At 47.7% G+C, this 21,176-nt stretch overlaps 1 protein-coding gene and 1 long non-coding RNA gene across 11 annotated transcripts in view; one reads left to right on the top strand and one right to left on the bottom strand.

The window, feature by feature from the left end:
* The first annotated feature begins 3,480 nt into the window (after positions 1-3,480).
* The window catches only part of LOC140703905 (uncharacterized), a 30,694-nt gene continuing 12,998 nt past the window's right edge, over positions 3,481-21,176 (top strand). Inside the window, exons 1-2 of one of the 2 annotated variants that reach the window (XR_013542480.1) lie at positions 3,737-3,807; positions 7,275-12,718. This is a non-coding gene — a long non-coding RNA (uncharacterized LOC140703905). Of the gene's footprint in view, positions 3,808-7,274; positions 12,719-21,176 lie in introns of both variants that reach the window. The other variant, XR_013542479.1, reaches the window with a different exon arrangement.
* The window catches only part of LOC144583069 (uncharacterized), a 45,656-nt gene continuing 33,990 nt past the window's right edge, over positions 9,511-21,176 (bottom strand). For all 9 annotated transcript variants that reach the window (XM_078386944.1, XM_078386943.1, XM_078386947.1 and 6 more), the window contains one exon: positions 9,511-12,604. In XM_078386944.1, coding sequence (XP_078243070.1) covers positions 10,415-12,604 — 2,190 coding nt within the window. In that variant the 3' untranslated portion in view covers positions 9,511-10,414. The remainder of the gene's footprint in view (positions 12,605-21,176) is intronic.

Genomic DNA, 21,176 nt, shown 5'->3' with positions numbered 1-21,176 from the left:
CAGGAGCAAGCAGTGCCCGAGGTCATCGATGGGAAGGCGAACACCCGGACTGTGTGTGTTCAAAGTCCCTTTCGGGGATTCCAATTTCCAGACTCCCCAGCCTTGAACTTATGGCCCTCGGGTGAGGGGAGGTTGCCTCATTCGGCTTTGCCCAGCCCCACTTTCCCCCTGCCTGCGCTAGAGCCTTGTTTGGGCGTCCAGATGAGCAAGGTTGGCTCTGACCCTGTGCAGAGTGTGAGAGGCCGGGGGTCCCACAGCCAGGCCGGGGTGGGTTCGGTTACAATTGGCTGTTTAAATCAAGGGTGTTGTGTGTTTTTTTTGGTATTTTGAAAAAAAGCTTCCACTGAATTCATTTTTATTTTTTAACATGACTGTTTCTTGGTCATTTCACTAAGAGACATTTATTGGCAGCTACTGTAATAAATGAAGGGACGTGGTGGCACTGTGGGTTAAACAGCAGAAGCCTCTGTGCTGTAAGGTCTGTAGATCTTCAGCTGTAAGATCGAATCCACGTGACGGAGTGAGCACCCGTCGCTTGTCCCAGCTCCCGCCAACCTAGCGGTTTGAAAGCATGTAAAAGCAAATAGATAAATAGACAAACGCTGGCTCTCTGAGCACCGCCCCTAGAGTCGAACACGATTGGACAAAAATTGTCAAGGGGATCCTTTACCTTTACCTTTACTGTAATAAAATTGTATAGATTGTGGATTTAATCTGGAACTATTCAAATTAAGCATTCGATATGTCCTCCTCTGTCCTCTTTTTTGTCTTTCTATGTCCTCTTTTTGGTACCCATGTCTCTGGCCCAAGAATCCCCCCCCCCCGATCATGTGAACCGCAGTGTTAGGGTCTCGCTAAGAGTTCCTGAGCTCCATGAGAGGGTGGGGTGGAGGTGAGCAGGATCTTTGGCAAGAGGAAAAGACTCTCTGACCATATGTAGAAGGGCAGGGTAGCGGGAGGATTTAGGAGACCTGGTTCAAATTCCCTACCAGCCGGGGGGGGGGGACTGCAGCCCATCCTCCCTCCCTTGGAGAAGAGAAAAAGGCTCTGGGTGGAGGAAGGAAGTTAATGGCAATAATGAGGTTAATGAGATTTGACTCAAAGGTTGGGCCTTTCTCCTCCTCCTCTCTTGTGGGGTGGCCTGGCCTCATGGCGCCCTCCAGAGAGGAGGCAAGGTGGAAATGGGAAAGCAGCTCACAAAGGGGCCAAAGAGAGGTGAAAAAAGGGATGATGATGCCTGGGAAGGAGGGGGAAGGAGGGACAGAAAGAGGGCTAATGGGTGGAATGGGGGGGGGAAGAGCAGACTTTGCAAGAGAGGAAGGGACTCAGAAGCTGGAGGGGAAGCTCAACTGCCAGATGAGCATCTCGGGAGAAATGGGGAGGAAGAGGAGACCCTTGGCCTCAGGAGAGGTTCCACCCCCCTCTTTTCCCTTCTCATCTCTCACTCACTCCCACCCGGCACCTTTTCACCCCTCCCTCTTTCTCCCTTTCCTTGCTATGGGAGTCCCTTATCAGGCCACATTTTTTAAAAAGGTGGGAGGGGAGAGAAATGGTGTCTCCCTCTGGTAGCCCCAGAGCAGGGAAACAGCCGGTCTCTGCCCATTGGACCACCCTTCTCCAACCCAAACAAATATTCTCCTTTCAGCAAATCCCCTGCTGAACTGCATCAAGACCCAGAGGGAGGACCAGGGTGGGGCTTTGCACTGGGGGGGGGGAGCCAGGATTCCGGGGAAAGGGGAGTCTTCATTTTGGGAGGTGGGGTGGGGAGGCAAGACATTTCATTATTTATCCTCTTCTCTCCCCCCCCTCCCCCAATTCCTGATCCCATGGATTTCCTGCCTCCACCCCATCTTCTCCGCTCCTGCACAGAGGAAGAATTCTGGAGAACCCCAAAGCTGGCAGGTCGGAGGCAGAGGGCGGTCGGTCTGGGAGGCTTTTCCTTCCCGATCCAGGACTTGGAGGATAACCCCGGCTTCTGGCTGTGGGCGGCCAGACCTTCCTTTCTCCTTTGCCTTGAGGGGGGGAGGCCGGGGCAGGAGGGGGGAGCCTCGTCCCTGGAAGCCAGAGAGGGACCGACCGGGGTGTCTTGGCAGGTGTCGAGGGCATCGTCTCCAATCCTCCCTCTGACTTCGTGCCCCAAAAGGCCCAGCTCTTCCCAGTAGGCCACACAGCCTTCCCCCCATGCAAGGATCTGCCCTCAGAGCCCCACCAGGGATCCCCATGGGGACCAGATCAAGAGGGATCTGAAAGGGGGATCCCAAGGGGACCCGGAGATCTTCCACACAAGGCTTGGATGGGGGAGGGGGGGAGTTGGCCCCGGAGGGAGAGTCTCCCCTGATGCCTTTCTCTGGTCTTTGGAGGAGGGGGGGCACCTCCCCCAGATGCCAGACCTCCTCCCTCCCTCCCTCTCTTGGCCCTGCCTCCCCCTCCCCAAGGGCCAAACCCTGAACCCCCCACCTTCATCTACCTCCCTCTGGCTCTCTTCTCATTTCCACAACCACCCCACCGCCCCCAAAAAACTTTCCCCATTTCCTGCCCACCCACCCACCCCGAACTTCAGTCCCTTCCTGTTTTATTTTCAAAACCCTTGTGTGTAGGGGGAATCTTCTCTCCCTCCCTCTCCAGCCCTTTTGCTCTTCATCCTTTCCTGACCTACTTCATCATCATCATCATCATCATCATCATCATCATCATCATCATCATCATCATCATCATCTGCCGCCTTCCCCTTCAGTCCCTGTTTCAAAGGAAAGGGGCTGTCAAAGCTCCCCAACTCATTTTCCTGGGAGGGAGGTGGACACAGCTGTATGTCCTGAAGAGGCAGGCTTTCTTCTTGGCCCCTTTTCTTGGGGGGGGGGGACATGCAGACTTTTCCAAGATTTGGGAAAGTGGGAGGGGCTGGGGTTTCCCTACGGGGGCCCCTGGAAAAATAGGGGGCGGGGGAGGAGGGGGAAAGAGCCAAGTTCCTTTTCTTTCATCCCTTTATTTACACCAACCGGTGCCTGCAGGATTCAGGGCCAAAAATTGTGCTTGTTGGGGGGAAGGTTGGTTTCCTATGGGGAGGGGGGATCGCATGCACCCGCGTGCTTTGCTCCGAGGAGACATGGGTCTCCTTCCCCTCCCCCACCCAGGATCCAATCTCCCCCCCCCTTGAAGATGCCCCCCCAGAAGATCCCTCACATGGGGAGGGACAACCCGCCTTGCAAAGCCTTTTGCACAGAGAGAAAACTTTCCCCCCCCGCGTCCGAAATGCATGGAGATCTCCTCCCCACCCAATACACGGGATGCACTGAAGGTTCTTCCAGAAACTCCCGAGGAGACCCTCCTCGCAAAGGAGATTCCCCAGGACCCGAGAGGTGGGGAGGAAGAGGCAGAGCGCGCTGTTTCCGCTTCCGGTTCTGGTGAGGGGCCTCCTCTACATCCTTCGTAGCTCTAGGGTTCCCCAAAGGGAGGTTTCCTTGAATGAAGAGCCCGGGGGGGGGGGGAGAGAAGGCGAGGGGCTGGGAACAGGCGACGGAAGATGCTGATGCTGATGATGGTGGAGGGTGGAATTCCTGCCTTCCAGACCGCCTTTTTCTTCGTCCCCCCTCCCTCCATTCATGAGAAACCCTTTGGGGGGGTTGGAAGGGGGGAACCTAGAGCTACGAAAGAGAAGGAGCTCCTCCCTTTTTCCGCCTTTCTCCAAACCGGAACCGGAAGCACTGGGAGGGAACTTCTGCCCTTCTCATCTCTATGGTCTCCTCAGGGAGAGCGCCTGCCTGCCAAGGCGTCTCCTCGGGAGTTTCCCGCCTCCGGACTTGCAAGGAGGTGAGACATATGGGGGTGGGGGTGGGAAGGGTGCATAATATTTCGGGTTTTTTATTTAAAAAAGGAAGGCAAACAACCCCCCCTTCCAAAGAGGGGGGAGCTCTTGTCTTTTCACTCCGGATTGAAAATCCGCCCCCCCTTCGCTTTTTTAGGGGGTCTCTCGAATTGCCCGCTTTTCCTCCCGGAGTCTCTCCTAGTTGGGGATATTCCGCGGGGGGGGGGGTGGAGGTGGGAGGTCGGGGAATTCCCCCCCCCTCGAAGCAGGGAGATTCCTCTCCCCCCCATGTCCCCTGCCAAGGGAGGGAGGATGGGCTGGGGTTCCCCCGGCTGGTAGGGAATTTGAACCCAGGTCTTCTGAATCCTCCCTCCAGCCTCTCTGCTCGCCCCCAGACCCCACCCTCTCACTGAGATCAGAAACTCTTACTGGGATCCTAACCCTGCCATTGACCTAACTCGGGGGGGGGGTCCTTAGGAATCCTTCCCCCCCAGTTTTGGGGATCTAGAAGGAGGAGGGGACTAGATTTCTTTCCCTGGGTCTGGATGGAGTCCCAAGAAGGGAGGCAGGAAAAGTCACAACGTTTTCCCCCTACCCAAAAATCCCCACCATCTCCTTCCCCTTCCACCTCCCCAGTTGCTTTCGTTTCGTTTCATTTCGTTTAGTCGTGTCCGACTCATTGTGACCCCATGGACCAGAGCAAGCCAGGCCCTTCTATCCTCCACTGCCTCCCGGAGTTGTGTCAGATTCATGTTGGTTGCTTCGATTACATTGTCCAGCCATCTCATCCTCGGTTGTCCCCTTCTCCTTTTGCCTTCACATTTCCCAACATCAAGGTCTTTTCCAGGGAGTCCTCTCTTCTCATGAGATGGCCAAAGTACTGGAGCCTCAGCTTCAACATCTCTCCTTCCAGTGAGCACTCAGGGTTGATTTCCTTTAGAATTGATAGGTTTGTTCTCCTTGCAGTCCAGGGGACTTTCAGGAGCCTCCTCCAGCACCACAATTCAAAGGCATCAATTCTACGGCGGTCAGCTTTCTTTATGGTCCAGCTCTCACTTCCATACGTCACTACAGGAAAAACCATAACTTTGACTATTCGGACTTTTGTTGGCAAGGTGATATCTCTGCTTTTTAAGATGCTGTCAAGGTTTTTCATCGCTTTCCTCCCAAGAAGCAGGCGTCTTTTAATTTCGTGGCTGCTGTCTCCATCTGCAGTGATTATGGAGCCCAAGAAAGTAAAATCTGTCACTGCCTCCATATCTTCCCCTTCTATTTCCCAGGAGGTGATGGGGCCAGTGGCCATGATCTTAGTTTTTTGACGTTGAGTTTCAGACCGTTTTTTGCACTCTCCTCTTTCACCCTCATTACAAGGTTCTTTAATGAGGTTCTTCTAGTCCTACCTCCAACCAGAAGGTATCAGGCAACCATATCAGTAAACCCTCGAGCCACACGGTGCTGTTGATGAACGCCAGGTCAGTACAAAATAAGACTGCCCTCATCCATGATGTAATTCTGGATGAGGGTGCTGACCTGGCGTGCATTACTGAGACCTGGGTGGGAGAGGAAGGTGGTGTCCCCCTCTCCCAGCTGTGTCCTCCTGAGTACTCAGTCCAGCACCAGTGTCGCTCGGAGGGTCGGGGAGGGGGAGTTGCTATAGGAGTTCTATCTCCTTGACCAGGCTTCCTATCCCTTTGAGAGGAGGTCTTGAGGGCCTGTATTGTGTGTTGGGCTCACGAGACAGATTAGGGATTCCGTTGGTGTACCGCCCACCCTGCTGCGTACCAACAGTCTCCCTACCTGAGCTGATGGAGGTCGTCTCGGACCTGGTGTTGAGGATCCCAGGCTGTTGGTGCTGGGAGACTTCAACATCCATGCCGAGGCTGCCTTGACTGGGGCGGCTCAGGACTTCATGGCCACCATGACAACCATGGGGCTGTCTCAATGTGTCATCGGCCCGACACATGAGAATGGCCATACCTTGGACCTGGTTTTCTCAACAGGACTGGAAGGTGGTGGTTTGGATGTGGAGGGGCTGGTTGTGACCCCATTGTCATGGTCAGATCACTTCCTGGTCAAGTTCAGTCTATTAGCTTCTTCTTCCCTCTGCAAGGGTGGGGGATCGATTAAATGATCCACCCCCGGAGACTAATGGATCCGGATGGTTTCCTGAATGCTCTGGGGGATTATCCGTCTGATATGGTCAGCGCGCCTGTTGAAGCTCAGGTCACCCTATGGAATAGGGAGATGACCCGGGCGGTCGACACGATTGTGCCTAAGTGCTCTCTCCCTGCTCGCCAAGCCCAGACAGCTCCTTGGTATACTTCTGAACTGTGGGCAATGAAGCGAGAGGGGAGACGGCTGGAGCACAGGTGGAGGAAGTCCCGCCGCGAATCCGATCGAACACGACTTAGAGCCCATTATTGGGCCTATTTCGTGGCAATACGGCTGGCGAAACGGCAATATTTCTCCAGCTGCATTGCTTCCTCAGAATGTCGTCCAGCAGAGCTGTTTCGGGTGGTCCGGGATCTTCTTCAACCAGGAAATCCGGTGGAGGTCCCGGACTGCTCATCAGCTCGCTATGACGAGTTTGCTATTCATTTTGAGGAAAAAATCACTCAGATTCACAGTGGGCTGGACTCCACTGTTACTGCAAAATCGGAAGATGTGTCCAGTGTGCCGTGCTTAGGTCAAACTTTAATGGATGAGTTTCAATTGTTGACACCTGAGGATGTGGACAAGGTGCTTGGATCTGTCCATTCTACCACCACGCTGCTCGACCCTTGCCCATCTTGGCTAATTGGAAGTTCTGCCAGGGGGGTTCGCACCTGGGTCCAGGAGGCTGTGAACGCCTCTTTGAGAGAGGGAGTGGTCCCTACCACCTTGAAAGAGGCGGTAATTCGACCACTCCTTAAAAAGCCTAACCTGGACCCAAGGCTGGTGGTTAACTACCGACCAGTGGCGAACCTCCCTTATTTGGGCAAGGTGTTGGAGCGGGTTGTGGCTGGGCAACTCCAGGCGCTGCTGGATGAAACGGATTTTCTGGATCCATTTCAATCAGGTTTCAGGCCGGGTTTTGGTACAGAGACTGCCTTGGTCGCCCTGTATAATGACCTTTGCTGGGAGAGAGATAGGGGGAGTGTGACCCTGTTGATACTCCTGGACCTCTCAGTGGCTTTCGACACCATTGACCATGGTGTCCTTCTGGATAGGCTGGCTGGGTTAGGAGTTGGGGGCACTGTTTTATGGTGGTTCTGCTCCTTCCTAGCTGACCGTGTCCAGAGGGTGGTGCTGGGGGACAGTTGCTCTGCCCCATGGCATTTATGTCATAGGGTTCCTCAGGGCTTGATACTGTCCCCCATGCTGTTTAACAACTACATGAAACTGCTGGGAGAGGTCATCAGGAGGTTTGGGCTGAGGAGTCAGCAATATGATGATGACACTCAGATCTACCTCTCGTTTTCCACCAATCCAGGTGAGGCGGTTTCTGTGCTGAACTCGTGTCTGGACCTGATAATGGACTGGATGAGTGTTAATAAATTGAAACTCAATCCAGACAAGACGGAAGTGCTGTTACTGGGTGCTTCGCCGGACAGGTTGGAGGGCCATTTCCCTGCCCTGAATGGGGTTACACTCCCCCTAAGGGACAGGGTCCGCAGCCTGGGGGTGCTCCTGGACCCCAGTCTAACTTTGGAAGCCCAGGTGGACTCGGTGGCCAGAGGCGCCTTCCTTCAGCTGCGGAAATACCAGCTACGGCCCTACCTGGACGAGCGGAGTCTCATGACAGTTACGCACTGGTAACATCTCGTATAGATTATTGCAATGCGCTCTACGTGGGGCTGCCTTTGAAGACGGTTCGCCGACTGCAACTGGTCCAGAATCGAGCTGCGCGGCTGGTGAGTGGTGGAGCCGCTAGAGATCACATCAAGCGGATTCTGTTCAATTTCCATTGGTTACCAGTTGCTGCCCGGGCCCAATTCAAAGTGCTTGTTTTGACATATAAAGCCCTAAACGGCTTGGGCCCTGGAAACTTGAAGGACCGCCTCCTTCCATATGAGCCTACCCGGCAGTTAAGATCTAGCCAGGGAGCCCTTTTGAAAGAGCCATCCCTCAAAGAGGTAAGAAGGATGGCTTGTAGACAAAGGGCCTTCTCGGCAGCTGCTCCCAGACTATGGAATGCCCTCCCAACTGAAATTCGTCTGACGCCGACGTTGATGACATTTCGGCGCCAGGTCAAAACCTTCCTGTTCCAGAAGGCTTTTAATTGAATGAAATAACAACTGTGGGTCCTGATGATGGCAATTTTAATTGTATTTTAATTGTATTTTAATCATTTTATTGTATTGAATTTTAATTATTGTAAGCCGCCCAGAGACGTCTGGGTAGAGTGGGCAGCATTTTAATTAATTAATTAATTAATTAAGTTTTGAGACTCTCGAGGGCTCGGGAGGAACCTGGTGACTCCCTGGTGGAGGGCAGGGTTTCACTTCACCAGGGCTTATTTTCAGGGTAGGGCTTACTTTTGGGGAAACACGGTAGCACTTTCACTTGAGCAGTGGGTTTCCCCTTTATAGGAGATCTTGGATGACTAGGAAGATGACTCTTTTTATTAAAGGTCCTCCTACATTCCATGCATTTCCATGGCCTCTCCATGTCTTTGATAGCTAAGAATCATTAGGACACCTGACTCCACAGGAATCCTACAGAAATTTACAGACCTCCCAGGCGAGGAGATTCTACGATTCATCAGTGCTGATACGATTGCAGAAAAAGGGTGATTTCCACAATGAAACCAGACTGTGGGGGTTTGGTATTCTCAGATGTCCGGAGATGTGCGAATTCCCCTCTGGGTTCCAAAAAAGACAACTGACCCACCGGGGTACGATCAAAAGCCGTATCTGAGGGGTTGGTCCATCTCCCCCTTTCTCTCTTTGGTTAGCATGTCTCTTTCCTCCCTCATCTTTCTGCCCCACTCTCTTCTCTTTCTCTCCCCAATAGGAGGGCTTCTCAGATCTTACTTCTCCTTTCCGCCTCTTCATGAGGGATCATCAATTTCAACCCCAGTTTGGTCCATGGCTTCTCCATTCATATTCTCTTCCAGCCTTGAAATAATATCCTCTCCTCCTTTTGCCCTCCTGCGTCTCCTGCTTCTGCTGTCCCCCTTCTAGATTTATCATCCCGATATATTTCTCTTCCTTCTTCCTGTCTTATTCCCTTCTTTTTTTCTCCTTCACCTCCGGCGCTCCTAACGTTCCCTTACCCGGTGAATCCTTCCTTCCCTCTGATGGGTTTTCTGCTTCCCTCACTCAACTTCCACCTTAGGCACTCCTGGCTCTTTATTACCAGATTCTCCCATCCCTTCACTGCTCTGAAACTTTGATTCTTCACCAAGACCTATATCTTCCTGGTTTTCTCTGTGACCCTTCTCATCTGATATCTCTCATCCCATTCGCCTCATGGAGCTGTCGCTTCTCCGATAGTCATATGTTCTTTCTCTGGGGCTTCATGAGCTTCTCCATCCTCTTGTCAGGAAAGGATGGCACTCCAGTCAGGAAGAGTTCATCCCGACCTTCTACATCACAAAGACAAAGATGGTGGATGTTGTGGAATTAGAAAGGTTTGCCTTTTGAAAGAGAAGAGAGGGGATAAATCACCCAGCTTCCCTAGATGCTAACATGTAGTGAGAGCAAAGATGATACCTTAGGTTCTAGTTGTTATTTTACTTAGAAATGGTATTTATTTTAATCATTGTAACAAATGGATATGCCTACTGCTTATGCCTTTAAGGCTACAACTGTATTCTATTGAAATGGCTTAATTTCTTTAAGAAAAACAAATATAATTCTTCAATGGAGGACTGGTCTCTTGAAAAGCAGGATTAAACATAAATCTACTGAGAATCTGAGAAGGTCACTCATTGTTACTGTAATATTGAGAGGTCCTACTTGCTCAGGCTGTTGTCCTGCCAAAGAAGCACTCAGTCAATCATTTATTGCTTTGAACGTAAGCAAAGTTTTCTTTTAAGGTGTGACTTGTCCATGAGCACAGTTTGCTGTTCTCTGAAGATGCCAGCCACAGAGACTGGCAAAAAGCTAGGAAAAACCACCTTCAGAACACGGCCAAGAAGCCCGAAAAACCCACAACAACCATTAGCTCATGGCCGTGAAAGCCTTCGTGAATACCTTGTCCATGTACCTTGTACTACCCACTTCTGGGGCTTAAAGCACTTACTGCAGGCACGAAAGGTGGCAGTTTTGCACCCACGGTGACTCCCTGACCCGTGATTCTTATCTCTTCAGATAGAGGTCATCGCGACAATGATGACTTAGGCTATTGGTGTAATTCAGGCTTTCCACATTCAATGTATTGATATGAACAAAGATATTTGCTCCTAATGAGGCTCTGTTCACACTGTGTATTTCTATGCTTTCTCCCCAGTGTGAATTTTTAGATGAGACCTAAGGCTATTAGTATGACTGAAGCTCATGCATTTATAGGGTTTTTCCCCTGTGTGAGTTCCTTGATGTGAACTCAGGGCACTGCTGTGACTGAAGCTCTTCCCAAATTCCATGCATTTATATCATTTCTCCCCAGTGTGCGTTCTTCGATGTCTACTCAGTTGACTGTTCCAACTGAAGCAGTGTGCGTTCGGTGATGTGAAGTCAGGTTACTGCTCTGATTAAAACTCGTTCCACATTCAAAGCATGTATATAGTTTCTCCCCAGTGTGAGTTCTTTGATGCGAACTCAGATTACCCTTGTGACTGAAGCTCTTTCCACATTCCAAGCATGTATATGGTTTCTCCCCGGTGTGAGATCTGTGATGTGAACTTAGGTGACTGCTGCGACTGAAGCTCTTTCCACATTCCATGCATTTATATGGTTTCTCCCCTGTGTGAGTTATTTGATGTTTTCTCAGGGTACCGCTGTCACTGAAACTCTTTCCACATTCCATGCATTCATATGGTTTCTCCCCTGTGTGAGTTCTTTGATGTGAACTCAGGGCACTGCTCTGACTGAAACTCTTTCCACATTCCATGCATTCATATGGTTTCTCCCCAGTGTGAGTTCTTTGATGTGAACGCAGATTACTGCGCCATCTGAAGCGCTTTCCACATTCCATGCATTTATGTGGTTTCTCCCCAGTGTGAATGCTTTGATGTGAACTCAGGGTTCTGCTGTCAATGAAACTCTTTCCACATTCCATGCATTCATATGGTTTCTCCCCTGTGTGAGTTCTTTGATGTATACTCAGTGTACTGCTGTGACTGAAGCTCTTTCCACATTCCATGCATTCATATGGTTTCTCCCCAGTGTGAGTTCTTTGATGTGAACTCAGGGTATTGCTGTCACTGAAGCTCTTCCCACATTCCATGAATTTATATGGTTTCTCCCCATGTGAGTTCTTTTGATGTCTATTCAGGGCACTGCTCTGACTGAAACTCTTTCCACATTCCATGCATGTATATGGTTTCTCCCCTGTGTGAGTTATTTGATGTTTTCTCACGGTACTGCTGTCACTGAAACTCTTTCCACATTCCATGCATTCATATGGTTTCTCCCCTGTGTGAGTTCTTTGATGTGAACTCAGGGCACTGCTGTGGCTGAAGCTCTTTCCACATTCCATGCATTCATATGGTTTCTCCCCTGTGTGAGTTCTTTGATGTATACTCAGTGTACTGCTGCGACTGAAGCTCTTTCCACATTCCATGCATTCATATGGTTTCTCCCCAGTGTGAGTTCTTTGATGTGAACTCAGGGTATTGCTGTCACTGAAGCTCTTCCCACATTCCATGAATTTATATGGTTTCTCCCCGTGTGAGTTCTTTTGATGTCTATTCAGGGCACTGCTCTGACTGAAACTCTTTCCACATTCCATGCATTCATATGGTTTCTCCCCTGTGTGAGTTCTTTGATGTATACTCAGTGTACTGCTGCGACTGAAGCTCTTTCCACATTCCATGCATTCATATGGTTTCTCCCCTGTGTGAGTTGTTTGATGTATACTCAGTGTACTGCTGCGACTGAAGCTCTTTCCACATTCCATGCATTTATATGGTTTCTCCCCTGTGTGAGTTCTTTGATGTCTACTCAGGGTACTGCTGTCACTGAAACTCTTTCCACATTCCATGCATTCATATGGTTTCTCCCCAGTGTGAGTTCTTTGATGTGAACTCAGGGCACTGCTCTTACTGAAACTCTTTCCACATTCCATGCATTCATATGGTTTCTCCCCAGTGTGAGTTCTTTGATGTGAATGCAGGTTACTGCGCCAGCTGAAGCTCTTTCCACATTCCATGCATTCATGTGGTTTCTCCCCAGTGTGATATCTTTGATGTGAACTCAGTTGACAGCTCTGACTGAAGCTGTTTCTGCATTCCATGCATTCATGTGGTTTCTCCCGAGTGTGAGTTCTTTGATGTGAACTCAGGGTACTGCGCCAGCTGAAGCTCTTTCCACATTCCATGCATTTATGTGGTTTCTCCCCAGTGTGAGTTCTTTGATGTGAACGCAGGGTATATGGTTTCTCACCACTGTGAGATCTTTGATGTGAACGCAGGGTACTGCTGTGAATGAAGCTCTTCCCACATTCCATGCATGGATACAGATTCTCCTCTGTATGAGTTATTTGATGTCTACTGAGGTGACATGCATTTATTTGGTTTTTGTCCTGCATGAGTTCTTTCATGTGACATCCATTCCTGCCCAGTTGGATTTTCAATTCTCTGATTTTTTCCTTCTTTATGTGTTTCTGCTGAGGATGCCCCAGGAGTTGCTGGGCGATTCTTCTTCTCCTGTTCACCATCTGGTAGATTAGAAAAAGAAGAGAAACAACCACTTCAGAAATCTGCAGGGCTAAGGAGAAATGCATTTGTGCTCCATCTGAGTCACGGAGGAGGAAGGAAAGACAGGCAAGAAGGTGAGGGAGGAGAACCAGGGTGGGTGTGAACCTGGACCTGAGGGTGTTCCTTTGGCCTTGAGGTTGGAGGGGCACTTCACTGAGGAACCTTTTGAGGGGAGGAGTCATGAACGAAGGAACATTTCCACACCCCAAAATGTACCCTCAAAGTATATTAACTTTATTTCCTTCTCAATTTTCATTTGGTAGAGACAGATTGCAGCCCTCCCTTAATTATTAGCATCAAATTCTATTCTGAAAAGTCTATTTTGATGTGATGTCATTATCCCATTAAAATGCCTTTTAATGAAAACTGTAGATTGCATAGCAATTATAGAAGAGGGTCACGACTAAAAAAAGGTTGGGAAACACTGTTCTAGATGCCTCTTAAGGAGAGATCACCATGATCAGCAGCAGTTATAATCAGTGGGGAAAGGACAAAATAAACTGGAATAAATTTGAGACAACGTTATTTAATTAGAATAAGGAGGAAAAATACTATTACTAGACTAGGATAAGGAGGAATAAATTTTACTAAAATTGAAAGATTTTAAAGAGCAACATTTTGAAAAGTTGAAATTAGAACTTAAAAATAATTTAAATGATTATAGGAAGATCAGCCATCACAATTTGGTCAAATTGTGTCATCTAAAATGAAAACTGTACCGAAGATCTACTTTTTAATTCTCTTTTATAAATCCTCCCAATGAATGTCATGAATTTTTCCAGAAAATTAGAAAGGATTGTCTCAAAGTTTATTAAAGTGAAAACAAATATTTGAATTAAAGTATTGGTTAGCAAAAAAGAACACCATGGGGGGGGGAAGGAGAGTGTTGGAAAAGGAACAGTTAATGTGGATGAATGAGATGCAGCTCAATTATTAGACTGGAAAACAGATAAAGAGTAGTGAGTGCTCAATGCAGGGAACTGACAAAATCTGCAGAGATTATCCTTTAGTGGGAGAAGAGAAAGGACAGGTCCATGAAAGTGACAGGATGTAGAATTTATGAGATGCTCTTCTAGGTAGAGAATCACGAGGCATTTCTGAAAGCAGGATAGGAAGCAGAGACGCCCAGGGAAATAGGTCCTGAGTTATATAGAATCTTAGAACTGCAAAACTAGAAGGGAAGTGAACGCCCAACCTCTGACTCCAGAGTGAGAGATCAAAACCAAGGCGTGTGAGAGGAATAAAAACTAAACTTTATACATTGAAATGGAGAAGGTATCTGACCCCAACGAAATTAAATATGACGAATTCTAAATTCTGCACACTGTTGAAGATGGGATCACGTTATCAGTCCTTGCCTCCTGCCACCAAAGGCAGGGTAAGAAGATGCAGCGAGTTCAGCGGCTGGGCAAGGAAGCAAGGGCCTCAGATCCTGCTGTGATTATTTGTGTTTTTATGTGTATTAGAATGGGATATGTAGTCCTAAGATTGTCCCAATAGCATCCATTTTGATTTAAAGTCTGCTCTGTAGTAGGAAAGTTTTACATGCTGTATCAGAGAAGCTTCGCTCTATGGTTATCTCGTTGCTAAGATGAGCAGAGAGCAGAGACTTTCGTAGTCAAAATAATTCTGCCACAAAGTATGATAACAACTGAAGCTTCATGAGAAAGTTAGGCGGGACAGCAAGACCCAGGAGGGGGTGTTCCTTATGAAGCATTCTGGGAAGAAGAAGGAAGTTGGAAGGAGTTGGAAAAAGATGGAGTTGGAATGAGAAAGGGCAGACACGTGCTTTTTCCCATAATGGACTATTTTTCCTACCATGGACTGATGGGAGTTAACTGGATTTCATCTAGCATCAACCTATGAAGACCCAAGACACGTGAGATGGACTGTGTTATGCTTTTCATTAGTTAGCATAATTCTATTTCTTTATTTTTCTAGCTGGAGTGGGGGAGGGGAGTATTCCGTTTGTCTTGATATGAAAATGTACCTACTAAACTATATTACTATCAACTGAAATCTTTTCTAAAGCAATTCTTTTCAATAAAGCAGTAATGATTAAATCTGAATGTATTAGTTCTTGCACAGACTAGCTGAATGTCTAATTGGCCATGTGTGTTTGCTACCAAAGATTTAGAGCCAGATTATTCTGAGTATAGCTCATGGATTTGTCTGTGTGTGTTGCTTTCTTAATAAAGGGGATTGGCTTTTGAGGAAGAAGTTTAGACAGGACCTGGCTGAGACCTAAGTGGCTCTGCTCAGCAGTCAGAGGTTTGTCTGGATTTCGTACTCATCCCAGTCTCCGGCACCCCCATAAATCTCTTTGGAGATAAGGGGCTGCTTACACCTGCCTCTTGCATCCTTTGAGAAGAGGTTTGGCAAGCTCGAAACAAAAAAAACGCATGTAGTCAGGAAGAGAGCAGTGGTTTGAGGGCTATCCCATGTTTTGCACCGAGGGTAATCTGCATGACTACCTGCCTCTTGGGCAAAAGTGTCATGGGTATGTCTTCGTTGCAAGGAGCTCCAGGAAAAAAGAAACAAGCCACCCTTCTTGGGGGACCCCATACGAAGGTGCTTTTTACACAAATGCCTGAAGCTTCTGAGCAAAGAGGGGAGAACTGGCACATTTAGAGGCTAGATATAACATGGATACAGCAGCCACGATCGATTCTGCAGTCCCAGGCTATCCAGGAGGGATAGGGAGGGAGTGTGTGGGAGGTGGGGTGGCCATCTGGGTCAAAGAAGGGATAGAATCCAGCAGAATGGAGATGGATGGTGGGTCTCAATCCATCATAGAATAACTGTGGGTTGGGTGTGCTATCGTCCTCCAGATCAGATTTGGTTTCCGAAGGGCGAACTACCCACAGATGAGGAAACTAAAGACGTTGAAATAAAGTTGAAAGAGAAGGTAAAAAAAATCTCTCCAGATGGCATGGAGTCTGTTTAATACAACGGTAGTCAAGGCCCAGCGGAAGTGAATCCCAATTTTTAAAAGGGCTCAATTAAGTCCAAGAAGGTTAAAGAGCAGAGTTACAGAGGTTTTAAAGGGAAATGTGCAGTCTTTCCGTAAACAGAAATGCTTCCCACGTGAGGAAAAAAAAACTCCGGCAAAAGACATGTAAGCAGATGACATAGAAGGGCAAGAAAGAATTAATGGAACGTATGGCCAGCAGTATAAAGATTAGGCATCCTTCAGTCTTGAGAGACTATGGTATCGTGCTCTGTATGGAGGACTTGGAAGAGCGTCTAGTGTGGCTGAGAAGGCCAATTCGAGAGTAACAATCCCTTCCACACTGAAGACAAATACAATCTGTATCCTGTCCAGCTCCCTGATTTTGGTGCTTTCGTGACTGCCTCTTTGCCTCGGTCTGCTGGACAAGGGTCTCTTCAAATTGGGAGAGGCCGTGAGGCACCCCCTGCCTCCAGGCTGAATGCTCAGATGTCAGGGTTTCCCATCTGTTGAGGTCCATTTCCAAGACCTTCAGATCCCGCTTGCAGATCTCCTTGTATCTCAGCTGTGGTCTCCCTCTGGGGTGATTTCCCTGTACTAATTCTCCATACAGGAGATCTTTGGGAATCCGACCATCAGCATTCTTACAACATGCCCAAGCCAACGTAGATGTCGCTGTTTCAGTAATGTATACATGCTAAAAATTCCAGCTCGAACTAGGACTACTCTATTTGGAACTTTGTCCTGCCAGGTAATACCAAAAATCCGTTGGAGACAATGCATATGGAAGGTGTTCAGCTTCCTCTCCTGCCATGCACAAAGGGTCCAGGACTCACTGCAGTACAGGAGTGTGCTCAGGACAGAGGATCTATATAACTAGATCTTGGTGTATGCCGTCAGCTTCCTATTGAGCCATACTCTCTTTGTGAGTCTAGAGAACATGGTAGCTGGTTTGCCAATGTGTTTATCCAGCTCGATATATAGGGAGAGAGTGTCAGAGATCATTGAGCCAAGGTACACAAAGTCATGAACAACCTCCAATTCTTGTGTGGAGATGGTAATAGAGGGATGTGAGTCCATGCCCTGGCCCATGACTTGTGTTTTATTCAGGCTGATTGTTAGTCCAAAGACTTGCCAGGCCTTGCTAAAACAATTCATGAGTTGTTGGAGGTCTTCAGCAGAGTGGGCAACAATGGCTGCATCATCGGCGAAGAGGAAGTCCCGCATGCATTTAAGTTGGACTTTTATCTTCGCTCTCAATCTGGAGAGATTAAAGAGCTTTCCGTCTGATCTAGTCTGGAGATAGAAACCTTCTGATGCATTCCAAAGGCATGCTTCAGCATGATAGCAAAAAATCCCAAACAGGGTCGGTGAGAGGACACAGCCTTGTTTTACTCCACTTCAGATGTCAAAGGGATTTGATGTTGAGCCATCAAAAACTACAGTGTCCTTCATTTCCTCATGAAAGGACCTGATGATGTTAAGGAATTGAGGTGGACATCTAATCTTGGAACTATTTTTAAAAGGCCATCCCTGCTAACCAAGTCAAAGGCCTTTGTAAGATCTATAAAGGCCACAAAGAGTGGCTGTTGTTGTTCCGTACATTTCTCCTGCAACTGTCTGAGGGAAAATACCATGTCAGTAGTGGACCTATTAGCTCAAAATCCACACTGTGATTCTAGATGTACTCTGTCTGCAAGCACCTGGAGCCTCTTCCGCAGAACATGGACAAGCAGCTTCCCTACAACGATGAGAAGAGAGATACCACGGTAGTTATTGCAGTTGTCTGTCTCCTTTGTTCTTGTACAATGTGATGATATTTGCATCATTCATGTCCTGTGGTACTCTACCGTCGCTCCAGCAAAGACGAAAGACTTCATACAGTTCGGTGGTGATGGTCTCTTTACAGCACTTCAGCACTTCAACAGGGATGTTATCCTTTTCATGTGCCTTGCCGGAGGTGAGGGAATCCAAGGCCGCTTTTATTTCTGCTAAGGTTGGTTCGCTGTCCAACTCTTCCAAGACAGGGAGGCACTCAATGTTATTTAATGTTTCCTCAGTTACTACATTCTCTCTGGAATATAGCTCAAAGTAGTGCTGCACCCAGCGGTCCATCTGCTGTGCACGGCCCTGGATGATCACACCTGTAGCAAACTTTAAGGGAGCAGATTTCTTCTGTATTGGACTTAAAGCCTGCTTGATACCATCATACATTCCCTTGATGTTACCTGTGTCCACTCCTAACTGTACCTGAGAGCAGAGCTGAAGCCAATAATCATTGGAACATTTCCTGGCAGCCTGTTGGACTTGGCTATGAGCAACTCAAATAGCTTGCAAGTTGTACTCCCTAGGACAGACTTTGTATGCTGCTAGAGAACTCCTCTTATCTTTGATGACCAGCATCAACTCCTTCGAATGGGCGTTGAACCAGTCGGCCGTCTTTTTGGTCTTCTTGTCAAATGTGGACAAGGCGGTGTTATAGAGAGCATTCTTGAAATGTTCCCAACGCTCAGGTGCATTTGCCTCAGCCGGGCCTGGAAGGGTTTCCTCAAGCGCTTGGTCAAATTCCCCCACTTTTCTTTGATCGCGAGTCTTGCTGATGTCAATACGTGGTCTTCCTTCCTTTTTCATGTGATACAATCTCTTTGTTTGCAATTTTACTCTACTACACACCAGGGAGTGATCAGTAACACAATCAGCACTCTGTTAGCTGTGTGTGATTGTAATACTAGGAAGGCTAGAATGTCCAGTGAGGATCAAATTGAGCTAATGCCAATGCTTGGCTCTTGGGTGTCTTCAAGAAATTCTGTGTTGAAGCTTCGTATTGAAGAACATGTTGGTCACACAAAGACCATAACAGCAAAAGTCCAGCAAGCGTTGGCCATTTTCATTCATCTTTCCAATGCCAAAACGGCCTAGACAAGTGGGCCAAGAATTGTGATCAGCACCAACTCTAGCATTAAAGTCTTCAAGAATGAACAGCGGGTCTCTCTCAGGGACTTTTTTGATAGTAGCTGCCAGATCGTCATAGAATTTGTCTTTGACTTCTGTTGTGGACAACAGTGTTGGTGCATATGCACTAATGAGGGTGACCGGTCCCGCTGATGAGTGGAGCTGCAGAGACAGGATTCTTTCACTCCCCACAGTAGGTGGAACAATGGATCTCAGAAGAGCATTTCTGACTGCAAAGCCCACACCATATTCCCTGGTCTCATTTGATGGTTTTCCCTGCCAGAAGAATGAGAAGTTTTTTTCTTTGACAGATCCCGAGTCAGGCAGTCTTGTCTCTTGCAGGGCAACAATGTCCATCTGCAGTCTACTCAGTTCCATGTCAATGACAGCTGTCTTGTGCATGTCATCTATTTCCTGCAGGTCGTCAGAAAAGCCGTAGTAAGAAAAGCCAGGGGTCACTGTCCGTATATTCCAGGTGCCCAGCTAAAGGGCAGATTGTTGCATAGTGCAGGGTTATCGATCTGCTTGTTGGCTTTGACCCTAAACCTCACGCACCCCGTGAGGTTAACAGACTGTGGCAAGGTAGCACCTTACTGGCTGGGGGCTGCCCAGCTTAAGGTGGGAGGTAGCTACCTAGTAAGGTGCAATGACCTCTCCCACCATCAGAAGTAGCCCCTAGTGTCATGCTCTAAGTAGCCCCTGGTAACTGCTACTTCCCATGTTGTTTCGACACTTTATGTGAAGCTGGAGTATCCTCTCCAGAGCACGAAGCCTGGGTAATGTAATATGGGTGATAGGCTGTTACCTAAGCAGCAAATCCCCCCTCTCCACATTGCTGAAATAGTCCAATGGAAAGGCAAGAGCAAATACAACTGGTTCCAGCGACGTCGCATGACTTGACAGATGACACGAACTGGCTAGTGTTACCAGTGCAAAACGATTTCAGTTAGGTGCACCTGAAGTGGGGTATGGGTAACTCTCGAGGATTTGTCTCCAGGGGGGAGCAGATCTAGTAGAGAGGCACCTAAACTTCGGAGTGAGGGAACTGACTTATGAGCTCTGGAAAGTCCATTTTGTGAGGGAGATTGGCCCAAAGTAGGAGGCTGTTGTGACTTGGTCTGAGAGTCCAGAGTTGGGAGAACTCGGACGGGACAGACAGGCCAAGGGCAGTGAAGATTTGGGATTTCTCTAGTGACCTACAGAACCTGAGAGAAGGTGAAGCTGTGGTGGATTTTGAAGTAGAGCCAAGGGCAGAAAATTAAAGTAGCTCTAAATCTGGCAAGAGGCCCGGTGAAGGGGCAGAAGCCATTAGAGATTGCAGTAACAAGCCTAGCCGTATCTGTTGGTATACCCTGTTAAAGAGTGTCAGACCTAAAGCACAGCAAGAAGAAAAGTATTTTAAACAGAGGCGTGGAAATTGACAGGAGCCTTTTGAGTTAGTAAAATGCCTCTCACACGCAGTCAAATGGCAGAAATGAGTGAACTAAGAGACCAAGCGATGTCAGACTGGTCTGGGGATGAGTCAAATGGTGAGGGAAGAGTTGCCTCAGTGCAGGAAGAAGCTAATGGGGGACAGTTATCAGAACTGAGGAAAATTCAATTAGCCCAGGAACATGAATATAGGATGAGACAATTAGAAAAAGAGGAAAGAATTGCCCTAGAAAAAGAGAAGATGGAAAGGGAGGCTGAAAGGGAGAGAATTGAACTGGAGAAGGAATGTGAACGTATGGCCTTTGAGATTAGAAAGCTGGAATTGATGAACCAAAACAATAACAACAACAGAGATTCTGGTACTGAACCAGGCCAGTTATCAAAATCAGATTTGAAGAAATTTCCTACATATAAACAGGGGGATTGTCCTGAAAACTTCCTTAAAATCTTTGAACGAAGTTGTGCTGATTTTTCTGTGAGGGAAACAGAGAAAATGATAATTTTGAGGTCTCTCCTGAGTGGAAAAATGGCTGATGTGTATGCTGATATGCCAGTTGAGCTCAGTAAAGATTATTCAGAGTTCAAAAAAATGGTTTTCAATCGATTTGGCATTAATTCAGAACATCTTAGGCAGAAGTTCAGAAAACTTACTAAAAGATCAGATGAATCTTATACACAACTTGGTTTTAACTTAGAAAAGTGCTTAGATTGGTGGCTTGAACAGGAGAATGTAAAAACTTTTCAGGAATTGAACAATGTTGTGGGCCTGGAGCAGTTTTATTCCTTACTCCATGGGGAACTTAATTTTTTAGTTTAGGAAAGGAAACCGACTGACGTTAGAGAAGCTGCTCAGATAGCTGATTTTATTTCTCAGATAAGGGGTCCTAGTTGTTATGAGGGGAGAGGTGTGAGGAAAACATGGGGCCCAAAGTTCTCTAAGGAACAAGGACAGAGACAGACTAAAGTAGGCGGCCATTTTAGTGAAAAGCCCTCAGAACAGGGCCAGCACAGTAAACAAGTTTTGGAGGGAAAAGAGAAACTTGAAAGATTTGATGGGAAAAGCTCATGGGGGGAGAGAATCTGCTTCATTTGCAAAAAGAAAGGCCACATTGCTGCACAATGTTTTAATACAAGGCAAAATAAAGAAATTCCACCTCAGAAAGTTAATGTAAAAGAAGCAAAAGCTGTATTTTGTGTTC

This window comes from Pogona vitticeps, chromosome 2 (genome assembly GCF_051106095.1).
Source record: "Pogona vitticeps strain Pit_001003342236 chromosome 2, PviZW2.1, whole genome shotgun sequence".
NCBI lineage: Eukaryota > Metazoa > Chordata > Lepidosauria > Squamata > Agamidae > Pogona > Pogona vitticeps.
The sequence above is the reverse complement of the archived record's forward strand: the minus strand, read 5'-3'. Positions and strand labels throughout refer to the sequence as shown.